This window comes from Crocuta crocuta, unplaced genomic scaffold (genome assembly GCF_008692635.1).
Source record: "Crocuta crocuta isolate KB4526 unplaced genomic scaffold, BGI_CrCroc_1.0 scaffold91-1, whole genome shotgun sequence".
NCBI lineage: Eukaryota > Metazoa > Chordata > Mammalia > Carnivora > Hyaenidae > Crocuta > Crocuta crocuta.
This window is the reverse complement of record NW_027551575.1, coordinates 1,288,885-1,303,581: the sequence shown is the minus strand read 5'-3', so window position 1 is coordinate 1,303,581 and position 14,697 is coordinate 1,288,885. Positions and strand designations below refer to the sequence as shown.

Here is a 14,697-nt window from a genome sequence, read left to right as displayed (position 1 = left end):
GTTAGGGAGGAAAAGAATCATGTTATATTTCTTTTTCATCTCCTTCACTGCCTTAGAGTTACAAACACATGAGATAAGTGCTCAATATTTGGAATCATAAACATTTAGAATCTTAAGAGTCCTTAAAGATCTAGGCCATTCTGTAATTTTATAGATGAAAAAACAGGTGCCTAGAAAGACTACGAAACATATCCAATTATTACAGGACAACGACCCAGGATTTGATGAAAAGAATAAAAACAAAAGAAAACCAAAATCACACACACATTTTAAATTTACTATGAGAATAAAGGATGCCCACTAGAGGGAGCCAGTAGAACATTAACTTGAAGGTGAGGTCTGTAAAAGTGTTCCTTTCAAAGGGATAATGAAAATTTTTTCCCAGGGCCCCAGGACGTGACTAGAGAGCCACACACCTAAACAATGTAAATTCACATCTCTTTAGCCAGAGATACAAATGGAGATCTTCAAATCTCCAGCATTAAAAAAATGTTATTAGCATACAGTAAAATTGATGTGAGGGGTTTTTTTGACACACTATTCTACCAATTTTAATACATATATAGATTTGTACAATCACCACAATCAGGAAACAAAACAGTTCCATTTTTCCCAAAAACCCCCTCCTGTGATTTTATAGTCACACCTCCCTCCACCCCACCTACACAGTGGCATACCACTGTATAGATGTAAAATGTTTATCCACTCACCCACTGAAGAACATCTGGTTTGTTTTCAGCTATGGGCAATTACTATAGAACTGCTATCAATATTCATGTACAAGTATTTGTGTGAAAATAAGTTTTCACTTTTCTAGGGTAAATGTCCAAGCATGGGAATACTGAGTTATACAGTACGTCTAGGTTCAACTCTAAAAGAAACGCCAAATTGCTCTCCACAGTGATAACCAATCCAAGCTTCCTACCACCAACGGAGGAGATTTCCAATTGCTCTGTATCCTCTCTGGCTCTTGATATATCAGTATTTTTACTTTAAGCATTCCAATAGATGTGTACTAGTATCTTAGCATGATTTAACTTTCATTCCCCTGATACTAATCATAAAAATCTTTTCAGACGTCGGTAGCTCTCAAGTTACCTTTGGTGAAATGTCGATTTAAGTGTTCTGTTCATATTTGAATTGGGTTGTTTGTCTTCTTACTAGTGAATTTTGTAAGTTCTTTGTATATTCTTGATACCATTCCATTATCATACATGTGGCTTGCAAAAAGTCTCTCCCCATCTGTACCTTGTCTTCTCAGCCTCTTTAATAGTGTCTTGTACAGAGCAAAAGTTTTTAATTTTGATGAAGTCCATTTTATCTTTTTTTTCTTTTGTGAATCATGATTTTAGTGTCATGTCTAAGAACTCTTTGCCTAACCCCAAGGCATAAAGATCTCCTCTGGTTTCTCTAAATTTTTTATAGTTTTACATTTAAATCTGGGGCACCTGAGTGGCTCAGTCGGTTAAGAGTCCGACTCAGTTCAGGTCATGATCTCACAGTTTTTGAGTTCAAGCCCTGCGTTAGGCTCTGTGCTGAGAGCTTGGAACCTGGAGCCTGCTTCAGAATCTATTTCTCCTTCTCTCTCTGCCCCTCCCCAACTTGAGCTCTGTCTCATCCTGTCTCTCAAAAATAAATAAATGTAAAAAAAATTTTTTTTAAATAAATAAATCTATGATTCAGTTTGATTTAACTTTCACATAAAGTACGCAGTTTACATTTGAGGTTCATTTTTTTGAATATAGAGCATACATAACCAATTGTTCTAACACCATTTGCTTAAAAGACTACTCTTTTTCCTTTAAATTGCTTTTACATTTCTGTCAAAAATCAAGCGGCCAAGTTTGTGTGTGATTCTGGACCACGAATTCTGTGCCACCAATCTAAGCATCCAGTCCTTCACCAATAATACCACAGTCTTCATTACTTTAACTTCAGGTAGTAAGTCTTAAAACTGGGCAGCATTATTCTTGCCTTTTTAAATTAAGACTGTGAAAGTAACATTATTCAATAGAGCTGGCAATATCTACCTAACAAATTCTGTTTTCAAATTAAAATCAGTATTTTGGAAACAGGACGGGGGGGAAGCAAATATGAAGGAAAGGGAGCAGAAAGAAAAAGGGAAATAAAGAGAAGAAGTGGGAACGTGAATGAGGCATATAAAAAGGTAGAAACAAAGAAAGAAAAAAAGAGAAAAAGGGGACAGGAGAGGTGGGAAAATTTAAAAAAAAAAAAAGTGGTTCCCTACACATCAGATCTCAACCACTGAAGGTCAGCCAGTACATTCCTATCTGTGAACAGCAAACACATTTCCAGTTACACTATCCACCAGAGCTAGCCTCAGTAATGAGAATGGGTCAAGGGCCAGGTAGCTCACCAAACCACAAACCTCATCCTCCTAAAAATCTACACGAGGGCAAACATTTTTCTCATTATATCATCCAAAACAAGCAATTATAATACCCGCTTCAATTTTTATACGACTCATTACATTAGGTTTAAATACTCCTATATAACTGCCTGTTCACATAAATAAATGGACACATTCGATGATCAGCATGGAATTTCCTTAACTAGATCATTCCTGGTGTTTGGTTTAGAGATTTCAAAGAGAAACATCTTTGGTTCTCTTTGGATGAAAAGTCCACCCTGTCCACTTTCCAGGGTTGCCATGAAGATCAAAGAGGATTATGGAAGGGAAACTGCTTCATAAACTGAAATTTCTCATACAAATACATATCACTGCCTCTCCTCTCCTGGTACAGGACCAGGAAACTTTGTCAGACACAAAAGACAGCATCTGGCTCAACTACGTAGACCCTTTCATGAAATCTAAAATGGTCTTCAGTAGCAGCGAATTCAGAACTCTTTCCAGATACCGGCATTAGTAACAAGAAAGATGTGGTTTGGGAACTAGCTCTGGGCAGTTCTCTGCAACGTCTTTGACAACAATGAACTTTCAGATATTGCGATCTTGCTTTCCTTACTCACACACTAAAATTCACTATTTCCTTCTATTTTCTATACTTATGCATTTGATTCTTGAGAAAAAAAAATCATGGTTAATAAATGTAACTATAGTCACAGAAGAAATAAGACACTAGTCTTTTAAAACTAGAAATAAGATTTGACACATTCCAAAATAAAAGCTTAACTAATAATTTCTGTTACAAAATTCTCCCACATATCCTGTGTGTGTGTGTGTGTGTGTGTGTGTGTATTTTCTCTCTTCAAAAATAAATGCTGTAAAAGCCTTTGGTATTTCACGTAGCTTTCTCTAACTCACAAACCCAAGAAACCACCCACCTTCTGCTATATTTGTAAGTGCTTAGGTTGATTATGTTTACCTTACTTCCTTTATTTGACAACTTCTTTTCTTTCTTGCAATGTTTACTTATTTTTGAGAGAGCACTTGAGCAGAGGAGGGGCCGAGAGAGGGAGACAGAGGATCCAAAGCAGGCTCTATGCTGACAGCAGAGAATCCAATGCTGGGCTCAAACTCATAAACCGTAAGAGCATGACTGAGCCAAAGTCAGACGCTTAACCAACTGAGCCACCCAGTCATCCTTTGATAACTTCTTGAAGACAGATTCTATAAATATATAAATACATGCTGGCCACACCAAATGCACCATATTTATTACTGTGTGTTTACTGATCCAACCACTAATTTACTTAATAACTTAAGCCAACCTATCATTGTGGAAATGGAGGCAATACAGCATACCACAAGAACACAAGCTTCAGACACAAACACCTCAATTCAAATCCCAACTCTTCTACTACCAGCTGAGTGATGCTGCAGAAGTTACTAACTTTGGCCTTATTAACTTTCTAATCTTTAAAATTTGGATACTATTGAATTTAATGACAATAATGTGACAAGTCAGCCCATCATCCATGCTTGAGTACCTTGGCTCCTTACTTGCCAGCAAGAGTCCTTGGGTGTCAGCTCCAGCTTCCATGATACTACTTAGAAAGGCCCCTCCCATCCATTAGAGCTTGATATTTAGAAGCGTGTTCTGGAATTTCTTCACCTTACTGACTCTCCATCTACTTTCAAATCTAACCCACCTCTGGCTCCCCATCTCCCTCCTCTGCTTCCATTACTATCTGGCATTCCATTACTCTACAAGGAAAGCAGGTGCAAGCAGAGCAGGCAGGGCAGCCGCGCCCCCCGCCCCGGCCCCCTCCCTCCCCTTCCCTGGAGCCCTGGCACACACAGCTGTGAGGAACGGAGCTCTGGTCCCGGGAACTCTGCTTCCGGAAGCTGCACGCGGGCAACAGCTGCCGCCACACTCAGCTCACTCTCAATTCAGGGCATGTGCTCCTTAACAAATGCTTTACATGTCTGAATATATTTCATCCCAGATTAATGTAGAAATTGGCAAACACCGGTGGTTAACTTAGAGAACTTCCACTCGGGCAAATGGAAAGCTATGAGTTTTCAGGTGGTAAACAACTGAAGAAAATCCTGCTCCCTTTATGATTCACAAGTATTAGAGAAAGTGAAGAGAAAATCACTCTTCAGTGGACAAATGTACTCTGCCTGTGCACTCGATGTTTTAAAGCGGAACACCTGATTAAGTCTTCACACTGATGTGAAGCATGCTCTCACGGCGCGGGGTGGCCGCCTCCTAGAGCATACTCCCATTTCACTCTTCTGAGGACCCTGAAAGCCTCCTGGGACGCAATGGACGTTACCCAACGTAAGGTCACAAAAGAACAGACTGGAAGATACTCATCCAGAGAATCTTTCAGAAGTGTTCTACCTAAGTCGTGACGGGGCACAAGCAATTACAGTTTCCCAAGAGAAATGATCACTTACAAATCCCCAGTGGAGTATGGCATGCAGAACCAGGGCTGGAGTTTCCACTGCCTGATGCTACCAAGCACTTACGGTCTCAGAATAAGCTCAAATCACCCAAGATCCTAATTAAAAGTTGGATGAGCACGCCAGAAATAACTGCCAAGTGGAGAAACAACTAAATGCCCCATGACAGTCTCGATATCTAGAAGCTGGAGACTGCCGATGAAACTCCATAAAGAAGTCCAATGCTAAATGTGCAGCAGTGTGTGGTCTTAGCCTTGGTGCTTGTGGCCACCCTCACTCTGCTCTGCAACCTTCCTCTCAGCAGCCAGTCCACAAGAGCCAAAGAAATGGTTCAGGGAAGAAATAGACAGGGTTTCTCTGCTCAAAGTCAGGGGTCCCAGGGGCCCCAAACTCCCTTACTAAATGTATTGTAAGAGCGTGCCTAATTTTCTTTTGGAGTAAAAGAACGCAAGTATTAAGGGTCCATATTCTCCATTTCTTCTTTTTTTTTAAATTTTTTAATGTTTTATTTATTTATTTAGTTAGTTAGTTATGAGAGAGAGAGACAGCGTGAGCAGGGAAGGGTCAGAGAGAGAGGGAGACACAGAATCCGAAACAGGCTCCAGGCTCTGAACTAGCTGTCAGCACAGAGCCCGACGCAGGGCTCGAACCCATGGAGCGTGAGATCACGACCTGAGCCAAAGTCGGACGCTAACTGACTTAACCACCCAGGCACCCCTCTCCATTTCTTCTTTGAATCCCTCTCAGGTTCCCAGCCCTTTGGTGGGCCTGTCCATAACTCAACACTTCCTTTTTTCACGACATGTACAGCTTCATTCCTCTTTAATATTCTCCCAGTCCCTGAAGCTTAGGTAGGTCCCTTCCACCTCCAGGAGAGAAATAACCTAGCATGTAGTAAGAAGGAGAGTCTGAGCCCAGAGACATGCATTTTTTCTTAGGGCAATCGAGTGGTAGGTGTCCAATCACAAAACAGCACTAAAACATGAGCAAAACATTTGGGGAAAAGCAGACATACATGAGGGAATTCTAGTACAATGCTTCATACAGGCTCTGAGATCTGCCTAAAGATCAGACCCACTGTGCCGCTAACCCCCTGAATACGCACATTCTCACTGCTAGAGAGGCCCAACCCAGAACTATTTCACCCTGTTATATTCTCTAGAAGCACTGAGCTACTCTGGTCATCCTCGCAATGTGCAAAAGGCAGAAAAGATGTCCTTTCTGAAGGCTCACTGCAACAAAACATGGCCAGAGGCCACCCTACAGACCCAAGATCATGTTTATTGTGACAACACGTTCAGGTCTTTCCTCAACAAATCACAAGGGCAAGCATTACTCAAGTGGGCAAGAGACGTTTTTTCACATGAGGCAGTTTCAAGAGACTGACCAGAGCTTCTCGTTCTCCCCTTTAAGGTTTACTTGTCGCCATTACCTGTACAAGTGACGATTGTCTTCAAAATCTTCCTGACCCCATTTTCCCTTGATGTCTTCAATAACATGATTCTTGAGGAATTTTTTCAGCAGCTGGACCGTTTGCTTGCGGGTCACCTCGGGGCCAAAGTTCTGATTGCATCTCAACAGCTCATGCAGCCAATCCACGGCTTCTGCCGCCGTGAAGCAGCGTTCGTAACTTTTGAAACGGCAGCGATGTTTCCGTAAGGGCATCCTAGCGCGAAAAAGCTCGACTGTTTCATTCCACTGGGGGAGAAAAAGGGAGAGAGTCTTGTAGTAAACAACTGGGTTTGTTAAAGGTTATTACACCTCAAGTATTTAAGACAATGAATGCGTTTTTCCACTTAGAAGACCGTCTTAATGACAGACTTGATTTTTTTCTTACAATCTTCACACTTAAAAGAAAAATAAGTTTTAAAACTGTATTTTATATTTAAAAAACTGTATTTTATTCATCCAATTAGTATTTACCGGAGAAAGGACCAGCAAGTTGTCCCATTATGTGAATTTAATGGATTTTTACATTAATGAGAAACATATGATCAAAAATATTGGCAAACCCGAGCCCAATATGCATAATTCACTCCTTGGAGCTCTGTCTAATATGATTTTACATCATTCAGCAAATATGTACTGTTTATTACGTGTAAAACATTATATGGAGAGAAGAAAAGAAAATCAAGTCTGTCATTAAGACGGTGTTCTAAGTGGAAAAACACTGTATAAGATATAGTTCTGATGTCAAAACATGTTTAAAAATCCTACAAAATATTTTCCTGTTAAAAAAAAATCTAGACATCCACCCCTTCATCAGCCTTCACTAGATTAAATGAAATGTTCACATATGGTATCCTTCCTACATAATTACACCACATCTTTTTAGTATCCTAGGCTTCCTGCCAGTCCTCCTAAAAGTCTTAAGAACTCAGTCGTACTCTCATAACCATCGTCCCTTCTCCCACTTTTCTCTTTCTGTATCACTGCACAAAAGTGAATATTCACTTTTCACCCAGTGAAATCAGAAAATCAGAGAGAGAGCATGAGTGGGGGAGAGGGGCAAAGGGAGTCAGAGAAAACCTTACGCAGACTCCACCCTCCAGGCAGAGCCCAACACAGGGCTTAATCCCAGGACCCTGGGACCATGACCTGAACCAAAATTAAGAGGTGGACTGAGCCACCCAGGTGCACCCCAGAATAGTCCCTTACAACAAATTTGGGGCTCAAACTATTCTAGGGCTAGAAAGAAAGTGAGGCAAAATCAAGACCCAAGGAAGATGTGCAAAATGACATATGTCCCTCAAGTACTTAGTCTCAGAATATAATCTGGAATCTGTTCTGTGGTCTCCTCTCAAGTGCTCATTTCATTAGAGCACCTATAGCTATAAATATAAACATACTTTTAAACAATATCCACATATTTTTAATCACTGTTGTTGTTTTATTCTCTGTTGACACCTAGCCTTCATGTTAGTCCTGATCAAGCATACTGGGAGTGGGAAGAGTTAATAAAAAAGATTTACATTATTTTGTGTTGATTGAATTATCATAATCATTATCAGTTAAACTTAATACACAGTATAATGTATACATTATGTAATATATGTAATGAAGACATGGGTTATGGGATCCACTATTTCAAAACAGAAGTAAACATGCTTATTAATTGACTCATGCTGGTGAGCAGTTTCTCTACTTATTTTAATTAAGTAATAATATACATTGTAACAAATTAAATGCAGAAGTATATACAGTACGCCTGCCCAGTATCTCCCCAACCCTACATATCTATCAAACATATACATACATATATAGATTTTTCCTTTGTTTATGTATGTGTGTTATTAGTACTGCTGTTGCTTGCTTCCTTCTTAAAGATAGAAGATCAATCTTATTGTAGACATTAGCCAACTTGTTTTTGCACTGTATATAGCATGGATGTCATTCTGTGTGAATACCTATAGATCTAACCCATTCTTACAAATGAGTGAGTTCCATAATTTACTTAACTGTTTTCTAAGTGACAGCATGTATGCTTCCAGTTTGTTGTTTCAAAATATTCTTATTTTAAAAACCTAAAGGACCAATGTTTTTATTTATTTTGGACAGAATGGATTTCTAGAGAGTATCAGCATATTTAAATCAGATGTAACAATTCAGAGTCTTACCAAAAGTGTATGAGCATACTGAGTTACCTTTGCCCATCAGTAGATGTTACTATCCTTGTTTCTGCCAATCTGCATGCAAGAAATGGTATCTCTTAAATTTTGTTTGTATGTTGCCATCTTCATCTTTAGTAATTTTCGTTTACTCATCTGACATTTTTCTATTGGATAGTCTCTTAATCAATTTTTTTAAATGTTTAAGTCCAGTATTTAAGTCAAAGTGCATAGAAAGAAATCCGGAAACTTAGTCTAATTTGCTCAGTTCAGTATCCCCCACAACTGAGGGCAGTGTCTGATATATAAAGTATATGTGTTTAATAAAGGTATATTGAATGAATAAATATGGAATATTAATCCTTTTTAAAATATATTAGAAATGTTTTCTCCTGTATTATCAATTTGTTTATGTAGTCTCTGACTGCATGAAGGTTTTGTTGTTGATGATGATCTTTTAATGAAAGAAATATATCTTTTTATTCTTTATAGCTTCAGGGTTTTCCCCTTTAGAGGAATGAAGTTGGAGATTTCCCCATCCTGAAGTATTAAAAATATTTATCAAAGTCTTCTTGTAATATTTTAGAGGGATTTTTTTAATATGTGAATCTACAACTAGAATTTTTAATGGTAGGAGGGAGGGTACCTGTATTTCAGTGAGCTGAAATATTAAGTTATCTTATATAGTATCTTTCTGGATTCTGTTCTGAACTCTTTTTTATGCCACTGTGCTACTGGTGTTTTCCTGTGCCACACTTTACCATAGTGATTACAGTCAATTAATACTAAGCTTAAATATCTGGTAGGTCAAGGTCATCTACAGTCTCCTTTCTTTTTTCCAAAAACAATGTTTTTGAATTCTCATACTTTTACTCTTCTGTATGAGCTTTTCATTCAATGCATTCCCCACAGAGAAAAAAACAATCTATTATGATTACATTTTTCAATGACTCTGTGGAAAGTTGGTTTTTATTATGCACTAGAAATTTCCTAACAAGACATCTTTCTCAAAAGTAACTTATAAAAAGAAATTTTAATTTATGTTGATTTTTAATGGCATTTATCATTATGGATTATATTTACTTAATCCATGAAACACATTAGAATTCTAAAACCTAGTGAGAACCATGGCTTCTGTTCCCACTTACTTCCAAAAATAATTATGTTGTTATTTGGTTACTCTGTCAAGAAGGAAGTATTAAGTTCTCTGTAAAACAAGTCACGATTCTCAGTCACACTTAGAAGGAATATATCCTACATCAACAAAGAACGAGACTGAGCTTCAGAATGATTTTCTTCTACAACATATTACATTTGAAGAGATCGTCTTTTGGGNTACTGCAGAGGGGATAAAACAGATTTCATGATTAAAAAACTTTTTTTGTTTTACTTATTTATCCCTTAAACTAGGAATCTGAAATAAGGAATCAAACAATTATTTTTGCTTCACTTCATGAGCCAAACTACAAAATAGAGCACTGAGTGTTGAAATGCGCTTCCTGTTCTTTTCTCTAGGATATTTATTCCATTTCCTTCTTTCTTAGTACCAAAAATATTGTGATAATGGTGCTACGATGATATAGCACCTGGCCCAGGAGCACAGAGAAAATCAAACTCTAGATGTAGCTTTACTTGCTGTGTACCAGCAGGACAAACCTAATTGAGTCAGTTCACCCCTTCAGGCCTCAAAAGAATGACAGAACTGGACTAGACAATTATTCATTTCCATTCTAGTTCTCAGATTCAATGACAGCTGTGTTTTAAAGTTTACCAGTTGTATCAGATGGTATAAATAACCAAGAATTATATTCAAAGAAAGAATCAGTAAATTAGAGGAGCTTTTAAAAAGCAATTTTTCATGGAGGAGGACACTTGTGGGGATGAGCACTGAGTGTTATGTGGAAACTAATTTGACAATAAACTATTAAAAAAAATAAAAATAAAAAAAATAATAAAAAAATAAAAAGCAATTTTCTTGGTCCTCATTGTTTCTGTTAAAATGATGAACTATGGTTGCCCCTAAACAATGGGTTTGAAACACGTGAGTCCACTTATACACAGATTTTTGTCTACAAATACAGGGCAGTACTGTAAATGCATCTTTTCTTCCTTCTGATTTTCTTATCAATATTTTCTTTTCTCTAGCTTACTTTATTATAAAATACAGTATATAATATGTACAACATACAAAATATAGTAAAATCTTGGATTGCAAGTAACTTGTTCTACAAGTGTTTGGCAAGATGAGCAAACATTTCTAATAAATTTAAACAAGCAATGTATTGCATTACGAGTTCTACGTGACGCCAAATATCACATGATCACACTGAGCCAATGGTTCTCTCTCTCTCTCTCTCTCTCACTGCAGGACTGTGGGTGATTGTCTCCCATACTCAGATGTTTGGTCTCAGGCCACAGTATTTGGCAGAAATCAGTGATTTTTCAGAACACTGGAAGTTGCCCGCCACTGGCATGAGTGTATTTTTTTTCTCACTTCAAAGCACCTATGGACAGTCCTTTGCTTTTCCATACAAGAGTAAGCTTAGGAATGTTTTGCTTCATTCTGCGTCAGGCGGCCTGCAGACCCTTCCCTTTGTTGCCTTATTGCCAGTTTCATTAAATACAGTATATGACAAGAGTTTATTAATACTGTAGTCAACATCTGTACGAGTGTACACAATAGCCCCCCTACAGAAAAAGATTCCATTGAGCCAACTGATAGCAGTAATTCCATTAGTGACAGTGAAGTCCTCCTACACAATAACCCTCCTCTCTCGTCTCCCTCACACCATTCACGAAGATTTTCAAAGGTAAGTGCAGGTTTGTTTGTTTATTTTTCATTATATTTCGTATTTCTTTATTTTTTGTCTTATATTACAGTATTATAATGATTCTTATATGAATATTTTTGGGTTGTGGAACAAATCATCTGGGTTTCCTTTATTTCTTATGGGGAAATTCGCTTTGATATATAAGTGCTTTGGGTTACAAACAGGTTTTCCGGAACAAATTATGCTAACAAACCAAGGTTTTGCTGTATGTGTTTATTGACTGTTTATGTTATCAGTAAGACTTCTGGTCAACAGTAAGCTGTTAGTACTTAAGTTTTGGGGGAGTCAAAAGTTACACACAGATTTTCTTTTTTTTTAATGTTTACTTTATTTCGGGGGTGAGAGGGAGAGAAGGAGACAGAGGATCTGAAATGGGTTCTGTGCTGACAGCAGAAATCCCAGTGTGGGGCTCCAACTCAGGAACCATGAGATCATGACCTAAGCCAAAGTAGACACTCCTGACTGAGCCACCAGACACCCCCGATTTTCAACTGAACAGGGGTGGGCATTCCTAACCCCCACGTTGTTCAAGGGTAAACTGTATTTGTGTGTGGGTTACAAATGTGAAAGCTATTTCAATGAAGATGAGTAAGTTACTAATCAACTTCCAAATTTATCATGCATTGACTTAGAGTCTTTCATCTGATGTCTGGCATAAAAATTCACCGAGTCCATAAAATGTTATTTTCATATGAGACTTTGATGCTTTAGAAAATGAAGCTGCACACAATTTGAAAAGGTATAGCAAGGCATGAAAGGGGATAGTAATGGTAAGCTCTTGGAATACCAATAGATTTCCCCAAGCTCCTCTTGAAGACTGGGTTGAAGGTGATGTTGGGAGAAGGGGAAAATGATAAGTGGAGAGAGGGAGATGGAAAGGAGAGCTGGGGTAAATAAGACAGGACTGGTCACAAACTTTACAATTTACCTGGTAAGAGGTGTAAGGCACATCTGAATTATGGTTGGGGAAACATTTATACATTTTATAATGAGGGGGAAAAGCACCCATAATGATGACCGAGGTCACTTACAAATCACAAAGTCTCACTTTAAAAAAATTTTTGCTAATGTTTTTTGGGCTTTCAAAGTCTTAGTGTAGGATCAAGGATCTCAAATAGAATAAAGTTGCCAATGAGCTGACTACCTGGGAAATTCTGGCAAAACTGAGGTGTCTTCATTAATGATTCGCATAATTTTCTGCTTAATTTTATCAGGCTTGACTAAACTTGACCTGAATTATCATCCCTTAGGGGATGACAGCCTCTGGAGGACAAAGAACACATTTCTTTATAAATTCCTTTGATAATATTCTAATGTGACTCAGAATGAAGCAGTGTCTTGTTACATAGGTACATCCATGAAAAACAGTGATTCATAGAATTCAGTGAATGAGATTAAAAACAGTTCCAATTCTAATGTAACTATTTTCAGTCTAAAGCAGGATGAAAACTAGTTACTCCAAAATCTTGAGCCTCTCTGCTTCCCTTGCGTANGGGGAGGACTATGTCTTTTCCTTCTACAAAGGAGAGTAAGCTTTTGAAAGTTTCTGATGAAGCACAATCTCTATCTCATGCCCAAAGATGGACCTACCAATAGCCCTGACCCCAGATGGCTTCAAATGGTAGAAGCCATTGTGAAGTGGAAGCAGACAGAAAACACGATTTTTTAAAATCTATTTGCTCCCTATCAGCACCAAATACACCTCTTAGATGCTAGCCCAAAGGAAAATCTAAATTTATATTTGCTGAATTTTTTAATGAATTTAATCATTATGAATGCCTTCAGTACACTGTTTGCAAAGATGAGTGCATTAACTCCCCCACCCTGTTACTACCTTTTCCTGGATATCCGTTAGGTTGCGGAGAACAATGAAACGAATTCCCACTTTAGATGTGGGCAGAAGTGGTAAGAGATCACGGGGCGAGGCCCCCTCCTACCAAATTATCAGTAGGCTTTCAAGGAAAGCTTCTAAAAACCTGCCACTGACATTAACCAAATTGTCACCGCTTATTCCATTCCAGTAATCCTCTGAAACGCAAAGCACTAAAATTACTTGCTCCAAGGTCACAAAGAAATCAACTACACCTAAGTACCCTGAATACCAAAGTTCTCCCAGGAGAAAGAAACAGCACCCTGGAGCGCCAGGGGCTGCAAAGGCTCTTTCAGAACAACGGGTCAACCAATGATTTAGGTCGGTGATCCCGGAACCAGAACCAGAACCAAAACCGCTGGGAGCCAGAAAAGCGGCCAAGACCCACCACCGTCCTGGGGACCGTTGGAAAGGACCGCAAGTGTCACCACAATAGACACTCAGGACGGAGCCACGCCCGCCTAGATTGCAGCGAAGGGTGTGTTAGAAGGGGTGGGTGGCCCCGATGTTACGGACAAGATGGGTCCTTCCTCTCCCGGCATCAGGCGTTCGATTCCAGAGGACAAAAGGGGCGGGGGGGGGTGTGTCATCCTACTGCTCCAGATGCTTTAACTCGGAAGGCGTCACTTACTGCCGAGAACCAGGCCGACGTCTGAGAACGAAGTTGCACCCACCCACGAAATGCTGAACTCCACACCCGGTAAGCCTTTCTTTGCTCGCCGACGGGAAAACGGCCGCACCGGCGGAAATATGTCCCGCCTCCAAACCCGGGCCTCGCCAGCTCTGTAGAGGCGAGGACTGACCAGTACGGGGCCGACGGCTGCGCTCAGTCCCGGCATGCTCACTCACCAGCNGCAGGTGGCAGGGCTGGCGTCTCCGCCGAGACTCCTGCAGCTGAGGGAGCTGTGCGCTCAGACGGGCCGGGGACAGAGTAGGCTGTCCACCCTTGTTCCACAGCGCGCACACCAAGATGTGCACTGACCGTGAGGGGGCGGGGGGTCGTCTCTGCTTAGCCCTGGGGCGAACCTGCCCAGCCTCAGACTCTGGCGTGCATACGCTTTCTTTGCCAGAGGGTCATTGCGAGTGTGTAATTCGGTAATTGAAACCGTGGACTGGGTGAGCAAATCCGGGTCAGCCTTCCGTATGTACAGTGTACCTGCAGGTGCTGCTCATAGGATTGGGAGAAGTTGGTAGTGAAATGAAGCGAGTGGACGGCCCCTACAAGTGCAGGGACACTGAAACACCTAAGGTCGCTTGGCCCTAAGGAGTGTCGACAGCCCACGGGTGCAATAAAGAGCTGGACAAGGGGCGCCTGGGTGGCTTAGTAGGTTAAGCGTCCGACTTTCGCTTGGGTCATGATCTCGCGGTTCGTGGGTTCGAGCCCCGCGTCGGGCTCTGTGCTGACTGCCAGCTCAGAGCCTGGAGCCTGTTTCAGTCTGTGACTCCCTCTCTCTCTGACCCTCCCCTGCTCACGCTGTGTCTCTCTCTGTCTCCTAGAAATAAATAAAACATTAAAAAAAAAAAAGCTGGACAAAAGGGGTTATTGCGTGGCTC

The 14,697-nt window shown here is 40.0% G+C and overlaps 1 protein-coding gene across 1 annotated transcript in view; it reads right to left on the bottom strand.

Moving 5' to 3' along the window:
* Positions 1-13,807, bottom strand: part of DEPDC1B (DEP domain containing 1B) — an 81,260-nt gene extending 67,453 nt beyond the window's left edge. Inside the window, exons 1-2 of the mRNA XM_077751433.1 lie at positions 13,775-13,807; positions 6,267-6,532 (exon numbers count right to left, since the gene is read on the bottom strand). Coding sequence (XP_077607559.1) covers positions 6,267-6,499 — 233 coding nt within the window. The 5' untranslated portion in view covers positions 6,500-6,532; positions 13,775-13,807. The remainder of the gene's footprint in view (positions 1-6,266; positions 6,533-13,774) is intronic.
* Positions 13,808-14,697: the final 890 nt, after the last annotated feature.